We start from the raw sequence: 18354 nt of genomic DNA on the forward strand, positions 1-18354 counted from the left end.
AAGGTTCAAGTGAATGGGCTAATATTGGGTACTTTTTCATTGCCAAGGGGTACCAGGCAAGGATGTCCAGTGTCCCCATATTTATTTAACCCGGCACTGGAACCGTAGGCAGCATACATCATACAAAATATTAGCATACGCAAACGATATGGCAGTGTCAATATCTAATCCAGAAGAATTTTGTCCAAAACTGAAATCGATGTTTGAAGAAGTGAGGAAGCTGTCAGGACACAAGATCAAAGAGAAATGTTTCCAGCGAAAGTGGATTGTGATAAGGATGTGCTAGCATCATGGAATTGAAGATGGTTGACATCTGGAGTGAAATATTTGGGAGTACAGATTATTAAGATTTTAAAGAAAATAGTACAACTTAATACGGTAATCGGGAACATTCTGATAATCATTAGAAATTGGGAAAGGCTGCATTTATCAGTATGGGCAAAAATAAATGCCATAAAGATAGTTGTATTACCGAAGGTGTCATGTTATACAGTCTTTCCCCCTACTGGTACCAAAGAAAATGTTGCGGAAGGTTGATGTCGTTTTTCAATTTTTTTTAATGGGGGGGGTAGGTAAACTAGCAAGAAAACCGAAATGTATCTTACTGTGTGGTGTGAAAGAAGGGGTATTTGGATACCCAGATCTCATAAACAATCATAAAGGGTTCCTCCTAAAAATGGCAACACATTCTTTTTGACAATGAAGTGTTGGCTGGTCCAAATTGGTTGAAATTGGAGAAGGGTGTCTGTAGGCCATATTCCATAGATAACCTATACACAATGGAGAAATTGCCGGGAGGAATATGAGAATACCCACGATAACAGCTACAAAGGCAGCTTTGGTAACCTGGTTTAAGGAGAATGACCAAAAAATTTGGTTCACCTACAGTGCATCACTATGGCATAATCCAGCCACTGGCTAAACTAGATTAATCAGAGTATCCTGAACATTGGGGATGCTGTAATGGAGAGCAGTTTGTTGGAATTTGAGGAGTTGCGAACGTGGTTTGGACTACACAGAAATGAGTTGAGCTGTTATAAAGTACTGAAGGTGTTGCCGACTGAAAGAATAAGTATGTTGGATAAGGCACTAGAGTCGAGGCCTGTGATCTGTAAATCGTTTGACAGAACTGAGCATAGTGTGTTCACCTAAATGAATATAATGCCCATGGAATCTGTTTGTTTAGATTTGTGGACAAAATTGAGGGAAACATGGTCAGAAGATATTGGTTTGCAGTTATCGGATAAGGTTTGGGATGATCTATTCAAAGTTGCTCCAAGGACTAAGATGGATGCAGGAATGAGACTAATTAGACAAAGTGGTGGGGCGGTTTTATTGGACCCCGGTCAGAAAGTATAAGTTAAAGTTACTTGAGGATGCCTTATGTTGTGGGTGTGGAATAGACAAAGGCACTTGATTGCATGTACTATGGAGTTGTTCACGAAAATGCACTTATTGGAGGGATATACTGTATAAAACGGATATCATTTTAAGAATTACTTCTATTGCTGCATGATGGGAAGTGCTCAATTGCGCGAGAGTTTGATGGCTGAATTGGTACGGCTTTGATGGTTGGTATAAAATGTATTCTAAAAGTCTAGAAAACTAGGAAAAAAAAACACTGTGGATGATTGGCTAGTAGAAATTATAATGTTATCTAAATATGAAAAGGCAATGATGGTGAATAAGGAACATGAAGATCTATTTCTATTGCCATGGAGTCTATTCAATAACTTATGAGTGAATGAGTGAGTATTTTCCTTTTTTTTTTGGTTTTGTTTAGTGTTGTGGTGTTTAGTGTTGTGCTGTAGTTGTGTGTTCAAGGTTCGTCCAATATCTGTATACTTATGAATTAGAACATGTTGAAAGAAATGGTTGTCATATTTAGTACTAATAAATTGTTAAATCAGATAAAATTGTGAAATATGCTAATATTTATTTGATGCTTAAACAAATTTTAGTTTGTACAAGTGAAACTGTTGTAAAGTGTGTAGCCGATGTTTATATGAAAGGAAATAAAGTTTTCCCAATAAAGTACTAGTGTGACATATGTACAAAGACTAGGAAGCATGGGATGAGGTTACGCATGCAGGTAGTCTGCTTGGTATAGGACGAATTGACCGAATTTAAAAGTCCGACCCCACCAAAATACCTAAAACAAACACTACGAAAAGTTCGGACTACCAAAAGTCCAAACTTTTCGTGGTGTGAGTTTAGGTGTTTCGGTGGGGTCGCACTTGGGGCTGGGGGATTGTCCCCTGCAACCCCTGCTCACTGCAGTGAGTGGGGTGTTGCGGGGGACAACACTGCCAAATGAAAAAAAAAAAGCTGCTGGGGTGTCCCCTGCACTACCCCGCTCACTATACTTTGCAGTATAGTGAGCGGGGTGTTGCGGGGGACATCCCCGGAGCACACCCGAGGAAAAAAAAAACAGGGGATGCGGGGGTGTCCCCTGCAAAACCCTGCTCACTTTACTTTACAGTATAGTGAGCAGGGGTTGAGGGGGAACTCCTGCAACTTCCGAAAAAAGGAAAGGATCCTGTGGCGCCGGTTTCTGATCATGGAAGTGAAGGGGAACTGGTGCTGCAGGAACACACCGTGAAGGAAAGGTAAGTAGGGTGTGGTATGTTGGGGTGTGTTAAGGGTGTGGGCGGGGGGTGTTGTGGGTGTGTTGTGGGTGAGGGGTGGGTTTGTAGGGGTTTTAAATGCGTGTTCGCATGGGAAATGTACAAACCTTTTGTGGTTGGCACATTTTTCATGCAAACTTTTCCATCGCTGACTTTTCCGCGACGGAAAAATCATACAGATCCAGCCTGTTTACTTAGTCAGTAACCAATATTTGAGATCACAGTTTGGTAACATAGTGTGTGTTTGCTTGTTATAAGTCACCATGAGCAACATAAATTATGGTACTGAAACAATATTAATATTATAACAAACATAAAACAAGTAGATGTAGGTACAAGTCTTGGAACTTTTTGCAGAGCCCAGGCAAGCAGGATCAAGATTGTCGGGTAATATCTAAATGTGTCCTTGGTGGGAGTTGGAGTCATAAGGTATAAGTGTGGGAGCCAAGCATAGGAATCGGGAGTGGGAAGGGATGACAATTTGGTTAATGTGTGCAGGTACACACCTTAGATCTTCTGTTTATAGAGCTAGTTTTTCATATTGGTTATTAACCTCTTGGGGTTGTGCTCTTTTTAGGTCACGCTTGCATAGGAGAGTAATGTAAATAAGATTGACCAGAATATCAAGACTAGTTAGCATAATTTACCTTCTTTTTTAGAGGAAGCAAATGTTAGGTACCTGCTGTGGCTTGTCTAATTAAATCTTGTTGATGGGTGAGGTTTTTTTTCTGTGTGCACTGCTAAAACTCTTCTTAGTGGCACTCAGAAGGAAGCTGGGCAAGTACACGTGTGCACAGCTTGGAGGGAACATTGGTGGTGTCCACCTCTGTTCTTGGAAGATTCTGCAGCAAATCTAATTTGTTACAGATAAGTGCTAAATAAATTCTAATTTTCAATTGGGTCTACACAAAATTGCATCATCATACTGCCCATCCACTTGATGCTGCATGAGCCCTGTTAAAGCATATTGCATCTGTAAACCCATTTTCCCGCCTTCAGAAGGTTGAAGGGCTGAGTTTATCCTGCCGAACTTCTAGCTTCATGTCACAGTCAAGTCAGGCAGGATTGCACTCTTATTGTTGAGAGTGAAATGTGTGTATCGTCCGTGGCCGCCGTGTAAGCAGCAGTGTTGCCAGCCAGGTCCACTTACCCGAGTAATGCTGAAAGCAAGACCAGTGCACATCCACAGGCGAGTGTCCAGCTAACTATGCATGCAACGCAGCAGCTCCTTCCACCCATGCTGTGCTGTTCATCGGATTGCTGGCGACTGATGAACTTCGCATTCATCGTGTATGTTCTAGGTTTCCTTTTGTGTTGATGGGAGTGCCTGGAATTCCCCCGTTGCTTTGCAGTATCCGTCATGAAAGGAAAATGAAACTTTGAAAATCGAATGGAAACTTGCACAAGGCAGCACCTTACAATGGTGAGTGCGATTTCCTGAACTCTTCTGCTGTCTCGATTCAGGGTTTGCCACTACGTGTTAATGTAATACTAATTTAAACTGTGCTGGGTGGCACCGTACATGATCCCTGGCCTCGAGATTTGTCCCAGAATGTACATTGTGCCCACACCTTGATAAATGAAAATATCCCATACACATGATTACACGCACTGTTCAATACAAAAATCCTGTATCTAATGGGATGATTTTGTATTTTTTTTTATTAAAGTGCGATGGAATCAAACCTGTAAAATGAAATGGCTTGAAAATTAACGGTTTAAAAAAAATAGAAAATGTTTAGTCAACGGAAGGTAGTATACTTTTGCTCTTAACTAATCCCTACTCGCAAATACTCTTCCTGGCTGCCTCATTACCTCTTCCGACTGAGGCAGCTTCTATCTGTTTATGAACTTCCTTCTGAAATTGAGTAATTTAAGTTTTTCCGAAATACTACTGAGCCCTTTGAGCAGTCTATCTTTCTAGTTTCATATTCTGAGTAGTCATAGATTTGCAGATATCTGGAAAGAGCGGAGGTGGCGTGAGGGGTTTTCTTCATGGCAGAAACAATCCTAGCACTCTTAACAATCCTGCCAGCACTAATGACTTGGTGATTGCCCTGCCTAGCCCTCTACTTCACGTCTCGCGCCATGCTGTTAAATTGCCATTTTGCCCAAGTCTCTTCCATGAATAGGGAAAGGGAGAACTGTACAGGACTGAAAAGACTGACCTGGTCTTCAATAAGTGGAATCGCTGCAGGAGACACATTATTTTCCAAGCCCTTCTTTAAAATCAATATCTGAGGAGACCTGTGCACTACAAATAGCTTTGACACTGCATATGTCTCCTATTTGAGTTTGGGTTCAAAGGTTATTAATGGAATAGGATGGATGATGGCTGTGACCTATTTGTGCTCTCATTGGTTAGGAGGGCCCGACCTTGAAGGTGTTGATGCTCACTGTGTGCCATGGTCCTGGCAAGCATTTTGAACAAAGGTGGCCCTTTTGTACATCTGGGCTGCTCATTCTGTAATCCTGGCACTTAACAGACACCATCTATATCTGGGAGTGTTTGAGAGTCTCTTGTCTTTGCCTAGTTACCATTACCACCTCTAGTAGTTCACTGCACATGGTTGTAAATTGGACACCCTGTATTGTCTGGGAGTGTTTGAGAGCCTCTTTGCTGAGGCACCATCGCCTACAATAGTTCACTGCACGTGGTTCTATGCCCAGAGGGAGCCCAGTGAAAAAGAATGGGTTACTTATCCGTGTACCATTGTTACCCTTCAAAAGCTCTATTATTCAGTGCAGAAAAGCTGGAAGCCAAGATTCTGTAGTTTTGAGACATATGGCATGGTTGTGTGCTGGGGAGAACACAGTCCTATTTGCAAACTTCTTTGCATGTTTTACTTTTAGGATGCACACAATATACTGTTTTTAGAAACCTGGGTGAAATATCTTGCTTGTAAATCTGGTTTTAATTGCGAATATCCATAGTATGTTCATGTGCTGGGGACGGACTCACATTCTGACTCTTAACATGAACTTGTTTATAGTTTTAGCGTTTTCACAGCCTTCCTAGCTGATATGATTGTGTGATGATAATCTTAAATTGCCATAGTTTGTACTGGCTATCGATAACGTTAGCTCTCTGCCAGAGTTCTTGTAAGAGGTGCCCAGAGTCGATCTGCTGCTCCACAATTGCTTCATGCTAAAAAAGCTGTTATAGTGTCAGACATGTTGTAGCGCTACAATGTAAGCTTGGGATAACGTTTTCAAATGTTGCTTGGACAAGCTTCTTTTGTTTTTGATCTGCTTGAAATATTGATTTCTTTTCCCGTTTTGCACTGCACTATATGTTTTGTATTTTTGTTATTCGAGGATGTGTTTTATTTGGCTGCCTCTCCTTCTGTGGTCATAAGAATATAATGTTAGGCGAAGTTTGTATGCAGTACACTTTGGGACCACTACACACAACTAGGACTACAGGTGTAAGAAGATGCAGCTGGTGACTTCTGATCTTGGCAGTTCCTGCAGATCTCGCTGTTCCTGTGCCTCAGTCGTGGGGACAAGAGGGAGGACGTCGGTGGACTCCTGCACTGCATGGGGACTGGTTCAAAAGCGGGCACTTGGCAAATCTTCGAATCCGGTGGCTGTGAGTAAAGCACACAAACTGGTATCCCTCTCCCTGGTTATAAGGTTTCCTGCAGCACTCTGAGGAAAATATAAACAGCTCCGAGATTGGCATCCAGGTGGCTTACTGTCGAGTTATAGGGGCTTCTCTGTCGAGGTGAACTTGGCGATTTGGACCTGCAGCAGGGCTTCACCAGGCAAACCAACGGTCCAGGAGTTGCAGCAGCCGTCCTCTTCAAGCTCGTCTTCGGTTCTTTCGTTCCAGTGGTCGACACTGCCTTCCAAGCCAAGAGACTCACCTTTTATTCAGTTCTCTCCCATTCATTCCAACCTAGCTGTCACTCACCCGGCAAGGTGGCTGTCCTTGTCAGCTAGCCAATCACCACAGAGTGCACTTGGGTCTCCTAAGAGACTGAGCACAGGGAGTTTCAGGCACCTCCCTCACTTGCTGCCCAACCCAGACACTCGGGCGCCAGAGGCGGTCTTCACTCCTGAAGCTCGCCAAAGGCGAATGAACAAAGGAACCAAACCTGGTTTGGCGCACAGAGCAAAACTCTAGAAGGAATTTTCCACAAAGAAATGGCGGAAAACGAAGACCGGGACCTGTTTTTACAGAGGGGGCTCAGACACCATCTTGAAAAACATGGCTCCCGCGATTTAACCCTACCAGTGTTTGCGGCCGGTATTAATCATGGTAGTTTGTTGTAAAACCACTGCCACCAGCCATTCTGAGAGGAAAGGGTAGCATTTGACTGCTACATGAGTATCTAGACACAGGGGATACTAAGTACGCCCCCCCCCGTCCCCCAGCACTCTATTGTAAGATGGGGTGTGCAGGGTCTAGGAATTTTAGAAGACTTGTAAAGTCGATTTCACTTTACTTACTCTGGGAAACAGTATTTTGTCCTAGAGAAGGTATTTAACCCTTGGCAAAGCCTGAAAAGGTTTCCCTGTGCCTCTACACTAAGGGTACTGTGTGACCAAAATGAAAAGATGATGCCTATGGAGTTGGTTAGACTCCATAACCAAAAGCAACACAAGAGTAAAACACATTTCAAAATATATGAGAGAGTGGGAAAAATGCTCACACTCTTTCCAGGTAAAAAAATCAAGTCCTCAATATCCAGCAAAGTTGCTCGGGGTCTCTAAGGTGAAAGGTGTAGCACATTAATGAGAATTCTCCCTAACATATAATAACAAGGATCCAGGTCCAAAACAATCAGATGCTTTATAATGCAGACAGATCCTTTTGTTTGCCAAGTGCATCTGAACAGGTACCACCTTGAGTGTAGTTCGTTAGGACAAGCCTGACAGTGTTGTCACTTAGCGTGTGTCATCTTCATGAACATCTTTCTACTGAGTGTGTGTTTTACTCGCTAGAGAAAACTTGAGCTGGGTCATGTACTTTAACTATACATTATAGTGAATGACTCTGTAATGTTTTTTTAGGAGATCCTTTCGTCGAGAGTGTTTTTACAAAATGGTGTAGTTGCTCCAGTGAAGTTTTACAAAGCTGCTGGGAGGCGAGGAAGAGCTGTGTGAATCACGTTTGGTCAATCATTTTTCGATGTCTTGTCAGTGTAATGTGCTTAAGCATTTCCAGACTATTGGCATTACTAGACCACTGACAACCATTTGTCTCACTCCTTTCAACCCTATATGATTCCCTCTTAGATTATACTATGACACGGTGTACTCAAGGAATACAGCAGGGTCAGATCCAAACCAGGTTTCATTGATGTCCGAATAATATCTAGCTGATTTCTGTAGTACACGTAATAGGGGCTAGTCAGAAAAAATTAAAACCCAAGTAAGTCTGCAGCGAAAAACAGGAGCTTTGTTTTCTTGGTGATATGGAGTGTCCTGGATGATAGCTAAGGGTCAACACACTTGTCTTGGGAACAAAGAACATGAGTTTCTTCCCTGGCCTGGAACGTTGACAAGTCTGGTATTCAGCGTGATCTAAATAACCAATGACAAAGAGGTTGGAAGAATTGGGTATTCTTGTTGATGGTACATCTGCAAAAACAAGCATTGGACAAACGTTTAGGTCTGGCTTTGCAAATGTAAATGTTAAAAAAATGTTTGTGCTACTGTGGCCTACAAAAAGCAATGCACACTTTACATTTACAAAGCAAGACGTTATTGGCTTTGCCAACTCTTTTTCAAACATATGGAACTGTTTTAAAACATCAGTGCTCCAGGCAGTGACTAGCTTCCTAATATGTTGCTCAGTGTGTTGCTGCACAACGTCTAGCACACGTCGATAACACATGTTTCATCGGTAGCCCCAGTACAATGGCCTGTCTATACGATAATCCATCATTGTATCCTAAGCTGAAACTCCACAAACCTTGCTTAAAACATGAAGATTTCAACTGAAATATCCCAGGTCATTTCTCAAATTGACTTTGCAGGAATCTATGATTGTTCCTTGGACCAGTCCAAGAGGCAGGAGTAGTACAAGCTATAGTGCATTGTAGTTTTCTGACCACTTGATTAAGGTACCAGCGGGCATGTTACATCATGCTACTAGTGTGACCATTGTGTTAATATGTAGCCTATTTTTGTAGCATTCTTCAGTCTTTGTCAGCTCTACAGTGCTTTGCATATGTTCTTTGATAGTGGATTGAGGTACTTTGGAAGATTGAGCACTTCGGGGTACTGTGTCACATTTTGTGTAAGGGGCCCATGTTAAATTGGACGGGCGAGTGAGGAGTGTCAGCAGTGTGTAAGGGAGAGTGACATTAGAACATGTATATTTTGGTTTGGCTTCTTACACAATGTTATGGAAATTGCCGCCTTTATTCTAGGAGTCTTGACCTTAATGTGGTGCTAAACATGTGCAATGCTATCCTGTTCACCATATAGTTATTTCTTCCACAGAATATGAGGATGGTGACCTCTCCTCCTGGATAAACAAAGAGAGATTTCAAGGCTACATTCAAGTGGATGGGTTTACACTGTATGAACTTGGCGACACAGGCAAGTGTTCCCTTTCTCACGTGATTTTTCAGAAATCCAAATCGTTGTGTAAGAAGAGAATCAAAAATGAATCTACCACCTTCAATTGTTTTATCACGAGTCTGAATCTGTTGGCTTTACTCTGATATCAGTGCATGTTACCGCATACGTGCGTCTAAAAATGCTGCTCTGCCTGTTCCATGGTCAATGTGTTACGCATTGAACGGTTTAGCAAATAGTGTCTTCAACATCCTGCCTTCTTCTACTTTCAGGAAAGCTTGTGGCTGTGGCAATTATTGATGACAAAAACACCTCGTCCGACCATCTCAGGTACAGTAACATTTTCCTAGACACTGCCAACATTGTTTTCAGAAATGTGAAATGTGGTCTTTCTGGTGATTGTTGAGTTTCATCTTCTCTCTCGGCCACTGCCAGGTCATTGCAACATAATGAACGTATCCATAAAAGTACAGGTGGGCTTCCATTTACATGTTAAATCAACCAGTTTACTAATGAAATGCATTGTTTTGGGATGGTAGGATCATGCAGGCATTTAGTGCACGCTATTGGAGGAGATGGCCTTGCGTGTTTGTGTGTGGCTGTTATATGGCTCAAACCCAGCTAATCCTGAAATAGTACTATGGGGGTGGGCGGAGAGGTACAATAGAGCTGGAGAGGACGAGGTCAACTACTGACCAGACGTTCTTTCGTTTCTTAACTCCCGATGTGTCTTGGACTGTTGTGAACTGGAGAACTTCCAGACCTTTAAGACGGGTCAACAATACATTTGAGAGGGATATGGATGCAGAGGTTTACTCGGACATCAATAAACAAAACAACTCAGAAAGTTGGCAGAAAGATAACTGTTTTAATGTCAATTATCTAAAAGAGGGAGTACAACGAAAATCATAAAAAAGCACACCTTTATACTAAATTCTCGTCATAGGTGACGTATAACCTACGTATTACTAACGTCATTCTACGTTGCGAAACAACCTACAGAAGAGAGTGATAGGGTCTAGGGGAACCTCTAAGTATACAATCCATACTTGTCTAATGGGCGTGAGAAAGGTTATAGGTTTCTTAACATCAGGTGGGGCAACTAAGCCCTTCCCTAAAGACAGGTCATTATGAACGTCACTAAATACACGACTTCCCATTAACTATAGGGCCCCCATTCATGCGATCCTCTATCATTGGTTAGATTCTAACCTCCGTCAGCATCCTTCAATCCACGCTAGCTGCACATAGGCCAGACTGCCAGGTGCTGGTGAGTTAGTCTTAAGCATCCGCTTCTCACCAATTAGAACATCATCCATCATCACCTCAGTGGTCGGTTGTCAATTAGAGCCTTTGTACTTGTCCTTGGGAGTGTTCCTTTTCTCTGGAAGATGCAGAGGAGTAGAGGCACGCTCTGCCCTCACGCGTAGGTGTGACCATCATGCTCGTCCAACTCCTTCTCCCCACGTGACTGGAGACCATGAAATCGAGCTTTCAGTGTATTAAAAAGGACTATTTTCCCTGACGTCTTCGTTGTTCTCTCCAAGCTTCTGAACAGGAGGTTCATTCCTTCACAAGATTGTAACAAATTTCTGTACTTCTCAGCCGAATACGACCTTGGCTGCTTGGCTCGTTCAACCTCGCCTTCTGAAATTCGCCTGTAATTCATTTATTTTCTAACTGCGCCATACGTGGAAAAGATGGCCTTTCTCCTTTAGCTCAGATCTGCTTATAGTTCATAATGGGCCAATCCATTCTTTACTCATTCCTATGTATCCATATATTGGCGCCTGTCGCATTCGATATGACTGCAAAGCTAGCCTCATGAAAACTGTCTGCTTGCGTTACTTTGCATCTGTACACGTGTGAATTGACTTCAATAATTTCATTGTCTCTTCAGCATAAGACTCTTCATCTTGTTGCTTTTGATACTTTCTTTAGGCCTTATTGAATATCTGCACCCTCTCGTCTCTGCATCTCCTCTATGTAAGTCAGCTCGACTCACGTATGACATCACCAATCTGCTTTGTCAGTCAGGCGTCCTGCTTCCTCTGGGATTTTGTTTAGACAGCCATCATATTGTCATGAATGCAAGTATGGTTTTCTCAACGGGAACCTTGCCTCCTGGATTTCCTTTGGCATCTGTCTTTTCAATTGTTCTGCATAGGTCACATACTCTGGTTTCCAACATATAGGTATTCTGGGCAATGTGGTTGAGGTGGGGGTACTTAGCTCATCCTCTACAGTTGTTCTATCGAGTTTTCACAGAACACTCTAGCAATCTTTTATTTGTATCACAATATGATGTATGGTAAAGCTGTCAGTGTACATCCATATTCTTCTCAAACCAACTAGAGCAAAAAACACTTCAGCTGAATGTTGACCACATTTACCAATTTGTCAGGCATTTTCCCCAAATGTCAACATTTGTCACCCACTTTAAGGGTGAAGAAGTGGTGGATATGGACACACTTGGGTGACCATTCCCTTTGTCTGTATGCTTAGTGTGTCGTTCAAACACTGTTACCCAGCATGCTTCAAGAATGGTTCAGGGCAACCCCTCCTTAAATTATGTTTTCAATGAGCACTAATCCGTTCCTCATGTTGTCTATTCTGTTAGAAATGTACTTGGTCTGAAATCAACTGTGTTCAGACAGTGACACCTTCATTATTCTCTACTATGTTTTTGCCCAATTCATGTGTTGCTGAGGACTCTGACTCATAAGATTGAGATCCCTTGCTCCAGTACCTGTTGCCACACTCGTCATGCTTCTGATACTGCAATGTGTCGCCCTCTTTTGTCAATACATATGGGTATTGTGGATAGCAAACTATGTAATTTTGAATGGTGAAGCCAGTGCATGCAGCTTCTCCCAACTCGGTGCACACTGCCTCAACTCAACTCAGTCTTTACCTGCTACACCTTTTCCGTCAGCCATGGTGCAACCAAAGGTCTGTGTAACCGGGTTTTAGTAGGGATGGCGGATGGATTGTTTGCAAAATAGGGGGCTACACACTAGGAGTCACCTCAGTGAGTAATTATGTTTAAATTGGTGCCTGAGGAGTTCATTTTTGAATATTTGTAACAGTGTCTGGCTGTTTTATGGGAGTTTTCCTAAAGTCTACCTGTGGTAAGACTTTACATAACTATCCCCTGGTATACAGGCCCCAACTATTAGTATACGTCTGTACTATTCCAAAGGCTTTGGTAGAACGGCAGAGCAGCCAGGCTCATTTTAGGAGGGAGATGCGAGCTGTGTAGGTAAGTACAATGACCTCAGTAAATAGATGGTCCCAAAGAAACTCTTACACACTTGTAGTTATCGTAAAATAATTATTTATTTTATATACACAAGGTTCAAGGTAAATCTCAGGTAAGTAAGTACTATTTCAAAGTATGCAACGCAATGTAAAATCAAACAATACTTCAGGTTGGTAAAACATTTTTCTCCAGCATGGGGTCTGGCATGGATTGACATACTCATGAATATTCCCAGTCGTCAGGCTGGGAATCCGCTGTAAAAGAAAAAATCAGTTCATTTAATTTCTGAACCGTCTTTCTCCTAACAACCAATCACTGAGTTCTGGGTCATACTGCCCCCAGCCAATGACTGCCCTCTGCCTAAGCCCCTCCTCAGGCAGCCATCTTCAGATTTTTACTGCATGTTCAAGTGTTGGGAGTCCTCGTGCTTAGCTCTCAAGCTTTTACTGCAAATGTTGCTTTTTGGAAGAGTTTGACTCTATTTTTCGGTCAATTGAGCCCGTGTGCTCCATCAATCTTCCTTCCGATTAACAGGGCCCCATTTTTTGGATTCTTCAGCACCCGTCAACGGCGGATTTTGTCGAATTTCTTTGTGGAAGCTTCCAGAAGATTCTTCAGGCCTACACCAAGTGGATCATGTCTGACGAGAAGGAGGATTCCCCTTCTCTTTTCAGGCTTTGTTCTGACTGCGGTTTGTGGAATGTTTACATGGATGACATACATTCCCAGTGCCTGTAGTGCCTGTACCCAACGCATAAGGAGGAGGATTGCGGGTTTTGCTGTGAACTATGTAAATTGCTGGAAGAGTGGCTGCAGGCCAAGGCCTTTGCTCCGGGTGGTTCAAAGGAGCATGCCTCTCCCGGATCCGGGAAAGCTGAATGGGCTTCTAAGTTCTTTGAGGGCCCCCCCCCCATGGGGGTCAAACAAAAGGCCAAGCACTGCGAGTCCGCCACTGTCAGGAGTGCCGCTGCGTCGGGCAGGGTGCATTCGACATCTGTCTCCAGTCAACGCTCTGGATCTTCATCCAAGAGGAAGTCTGATCACCTGAGCAAGCTGAAGTAGGCCCCGGAGAAGACCAAACACAGTAGGGTGTCCAGCCTACCTGCGGCGGATAAGGTCAAAGGGGAGCAAGGGTCTGACCCGACCCCTAAGGAGAAGGCCAAGCAAGACAAGGTGTCCGGGGTGCCCATGAAGGGCCAAGCATGACAAAGGGCCCAGCCTGACCGAGAAGGCCCAGGTGCACCAGACGAAGGCGGCGCCCTCCATCGAGGTGGTGGGAGTGCCCCTTTTGAAGGCCGCAGAGGTGTACCCACAGGGCACCCCTCTGATGGCAAGGTTGTCCCTTCCTCCCAGGAGAAACTTTGTTTAAGCCTGTTGAGAAGACCCCGGAGAAGAGGATGCCGATCATCTCCCCGAGACCGTCCTCTCTGGAAGCGAAGAAAGTGGGGGAGGCGTTTAGGGACTTCAGGGCACGGACATCTCCTCTGCAGAGGAGGATGAACTTGTTTCCCTCCAGACCATCCAGGAGGGCGATGGCGACAAGGGAGACGTTGGAGTTGCACCCTACGGCGAGGGCAACAATGAGGGCGATGACGCGGATACCGTCAAGGAGCCTGAGGATGACTAGGGCCTTAATCCTGCTCCTACGCCCCAGCTGCCTATCACTACTCCTCAGATTTTCAGGCTCAACGTCTTCTGCAGTGTCTACCCCTCCTGGCAACGAGGGGAAGAAGTTGGATGCGATGGGTAGGTGAGTTATCTACTCTTTGGCGATGTCCATCAAGGCCACCAATGCCCTCGCTATAGTGGCACGCTATGACCGGGAGCTGTGGTTTAAGCTTGCACCTCTACTGGACTTCCTCCCCGACCATAAGAGGTCAGAGGCTTTGGAGATTCTTCAAGAGGGCGAAGTGTCATCAGACCAAGCCATCAGTGTCCACGGACATCGTGGAGGCGGGGTTCCACAAGATGCGCAATGGCGTTTGCCTTTGCTGTTGTGGCTGGCTCAAGGCCACCAACATTCAACAAGAGGTCCAAACCAGGGTTTTGGATATACCCTTCAGGGACAATCTTTTTGGGAAAGCAGTGGATGAGTCTCTACAGGCCATTAAGGCGGACACAGAGATGGCACGTGCCTTAGGCACACTAAAGCAGCGACAGACGTGCTTTCGGTCCTCATGAGGCATGACTACCCAATCTTCACAAGGGTCTTATCGTCAACCCTCCCGCGCCTCGGCCCAAGAAACCACCAGGGGGCGCTCCAAGGCTGTCATCGTCAGGGACCGCAAGGCAGCCAGTCGACCTCCAAGCAAGAATGAACTGGCCAGGATGTTGGGCCCCCACCCCGTGTACCCTGGAGGGAGGCCGGCTGACGTACTTTGTCAGCGTGTGGAAGAGCATCTCCACTGACCGTTTGGTGCTGGACGCTCTCGCCAATGGACACTCTAGAGTTCCAATGACAGTGAGCCCAGGTACAACTGGTGGCCCGGCAGGAAAACCACGTCCCTCAGTTGCTGCTGGAAGTTTGGGCCTTGTAAAAGAAAGGGGCAATAGAGCTGGTTCCAAAGTGGCGGATTTTACTCAAGGTGCTTCCTCGTGCCAAAGAAGACCAGGGGCTGCTGGCCCATTCTCATCTTCTGACGCCTGAGCAAATACATAAAGTCCCAGAGGTTCTGAAGGGTCACTCTTCAATACGTGCTCGGACAGCTGGAAGAGGGAGACTTTCTGTCATCCTTCGACCTCCACATCCCGATTCAAAAAAGGACACTGCAAGTTTCTGCGCTTCTGGTTCAGGGGAAGCATTACCAATTCAAAGCCCTCCCGTTCGAACTGAAGTCAGTGCCCAGAGTATTCACCAAGTGCCTGGCGCCAGTGGCGGTCCATCTACGACTGCAAGGGATCCACATCTACCCTTATTTGGATGACTGGCTCTTCCGGGCCAGATCAAGAGTCTTCGCCGTCGACCACACAGGGAGGACCGTCCACCTACTAACGAATCTGGTGTTCTCAGTGAACTATGCAAATTCCTGCTTGACTCCATTGCAGGACGCGCTGTTCCTGGGATCCCGGCTCAACACAGTGTCATGCCAGGCATCACTGTGGGAGAGAGGGTTGCGGCCATCCTGGTCAAAGTGCAACGGCTGTTGGCTCTGAAAATCGCCACGGTGAGGGCCATCAAGACTCTGCTCGGCATGATGTTGTCATGCATTTACCTCATTCGGCTCTGCAGGTTGCAGATGTGCCCCTTGCTGGTGTTCCTCGACACCTGTTGGATCCAGGTGTCTGGAAGTTTACAAGACAGGATTGCGCTCGATGAGGAGTTTCGTCGGGCGATAAGGTGGTGGGGCATGCGCTCACATCTGACTGGAGGCGTGGATTTCCAGGCCCCACCCCATCAGGGGACGGTCACGACAGACGCTTACCTGGGTGGATGGGGAGCCAACACCGGAAGTCTTCACGTCAAAGGAGAAGACGTTACACATCAATGTTCTGAAGCTGCAGGTGGTGTTTTGGGACCTCAGATGGTTCCTGCTGTCCCTCAAGGGCAAGGTGGTGCGGGTCATCAAAGACAATACCAACACAATGTTTTACATCAGGAAACACGGGGGCACCAGATCCCCAGTGCTCTCCAAAGATGCACAGGACTGATGGCACTGGGCTGTCGCCCAGGGGATGTTACTCATTACTTTTCATCTGACAGGAGTAAAGAACACGGTCGCCGACTCTGAGCAGGGAGCTTTGCTCTTGCCATCAGTGGGAACTTTGGCAGGACCTAGTGGACCTAGTGGAGCGCCTTTTCATCAGATGGGGCAATCCTCAGATCGACTTATTTGCGATGGTGGTGAACACGAAGTGCCGGAGGTTTGCCAGCAGGTTCCCCCAGCATGGGAGCATGGGGGGCGCTTTCTCATTCCCTTGGGAAGACCTCTTTCTGTTTACGTTTCCTCCGTTGCCATTGTTAATTCGTGTCGTCAGTCAACTCGGACGGTACCGGTGCCAGATGATCCTTGTCGCACCGGCATGGTTAAAGCAGATCTGGTACTTAGACCTTCTCAGCATGTCAGCGCCCCTACCAGTCAAGCTGCCAGTGGTTGCAGATCTTCTCGCACCACGACTCGGGGTTGCTGAACATGAAGGCCTGGCTCCTGCAGCGCTAACATTCAGTGGCTACGATCTCCCGTCAGATTGCAAAGAAGTTCTCGCCAAGGCTAGAGCATGGTCTACTTTGAAATGCTAGGGACTCAAATGGAAGAGATTCGCTATTTGGTGCCATTCCCAGAAGATCGACCCTCTGAGGGTCGCGGCCCCTCAGGTACGTCCATATTTACTGTCGTTGGCTAAATCGGGGCTGGCTCAGGCGTCCATCAAGGTTCATCTGGCGGCTATCTCCCGCTACATCAGATCCCCAGGACGGCCCTCCTTGTGGGTGCACCGGTTGGTCAAGGAATTTGTCAAGGGACTATTCCACTTGTTCCCGCCAGTGAAGGCTCTGGCCCCGGCATTGGAGCTCAACATGGTACTTACTAGGCTCAAGGGACCCCCTTTCGAGCCTATGCACTCTGTTCCACTCAGGTTTCTATTGTGGAAGACGGCTTTTCTCGTGGCAATCACCTCTGCACGATGAGTGGGTGAGATCCAGGCCCTATCCTGTAAAACACCTTACTTAACTTTCCACGAGACGAGGGTGGTGCTGCGGACCCACCCCTCTTTCATTCCCAAGGTGCTGTTGGACTTTCATCTAGACGAGCCCTTGGTGTTACCTGTGTTTTTCCTGACGCCTTCATCGCCGGCTGAAAGGACGTTGCACTTGCTGGATGTGGCTAGAGCGCTGAAGTTTTATGTGGCCCGCACAAAGTGTTTTCGGAAAACTTCTCAGTTTTTGTTAACTTTGGTCCTGTGAATGGAGGCCCTGTCCACGGCTTCCATTTCCAGGTGGCTCTCCGGCACTATCACCCACTGTCAATGGTTGGCCAACTGACTGCTGGCTGGCCGTCCGAGAGCCCATTCCACCAGAGCGATTGCTGCTACAACGGTGTTCCTGTCTGGTGTGCCCCTGCTGGACATCTGCAGGGCTGCTACGTAGATGTCGACACACACCTTCACAAAATTCTACTGCGTCGACAGGGATTCCAGGGAGGAGATCAGAGTCGGCCAGGCAGTGCTGCGCAACCTGTTCATTGAAGCTGAGCCTGGTGAGGAGGTTAGACATTGGTTCTGTTGAGCCTTGCCACATCCCATGGTTGTGCATTTGTGTACTGCTATGTATTCTTTATTCATGGGCATGTGACTCCATGCCAGACCCAATGCCGGAGAAGGAACAAGTTACTTACCTATAACTGTTGTTCTCCAGCATGGGTCTGGCAGGATTCACATGCGAACCCTCCTGCATACCCCTCTGCGGCTTGTCTCTTGGTCCTACTGCCAGTTTACATGCTACCAAATCTGAAGATGGCTGCCTGAGGGAGGGGCTTAGGTAGAGGGCAGTCATTGGCTGGGGGCAGTATGACCCAGAGGTCAGTGATTGGTTGCATCTGGGATCCCCCTTCACATGGTCAGTTGACCCAAAAGCACAACATGTACCTGGAATGGGGGTTTCTGCTGACCTGCCTATCGTTTGGCACCAGAGGTTTCACTAGACTGACCTGGTTTCCCAAATGGCTTACCCTTCTTATCTTTGTGGCCCTCTTTTCTGTGTTTGGATTTAGAATTCTCTTTGTCATCTTTCTTGTGCTGCTTACCCTCATCCTTCTTGTGAGTGGCCCCAGAATCCTTGTCAGTGGATGTGTTGGCAACCCACAAGTCAGCAGCCTTTGCTAGCTTCTTGGGATCAATCTCAACCCACCCATCTAAATTTTTCAAACATTCACACACCCAGGTAGCCCAAGGGGTACCATCAGTATTTTTAAGGGTACTAAACCTCTTAAGGTACTG

At 45.8% G+C, this 18354-nt stretch overlaps 1 protein-coding gene across 1 annotated transcript in view; it reads left to right on the top strand.

The window, feature by feature from the left end:
- TMX3 (thioredoxin related transmembrane protein 3) overlaps positions 1-18354 on the top strand; it is a 495045-nt gene that overhangs the window by 299106 nt on the left and 177585 nt on the right. Inside the window, exons 10-11 of the mRNA XM_069620785.1 lie at positions 9084-9182; positions 9434-9491. Coding sequence (XP_069476886.1) covers positions 9084-9182; positions 9434-9491 — 157 coding nt within the window. The remainder of the gene's footprint in view (positions 1-9083; positions 9183-9433; positions 9492-18354) is intronic.

This window comes from Ambystoma mexicanum, chromosome 5q (genome assembly GCF_040938575.1).
Source record: "Ambystoma mexicanum isolate Mex_15411 chromosome 5q, UKY_AmexF1_1, whole genome shotgun sequence".
Taxonomy (NCBI): Eukaryota; Metazoa; Chordata; class Amphibia; order Caudata; family Ambystomatidae; genus Ambystoma; species Ambystoma mexicanum.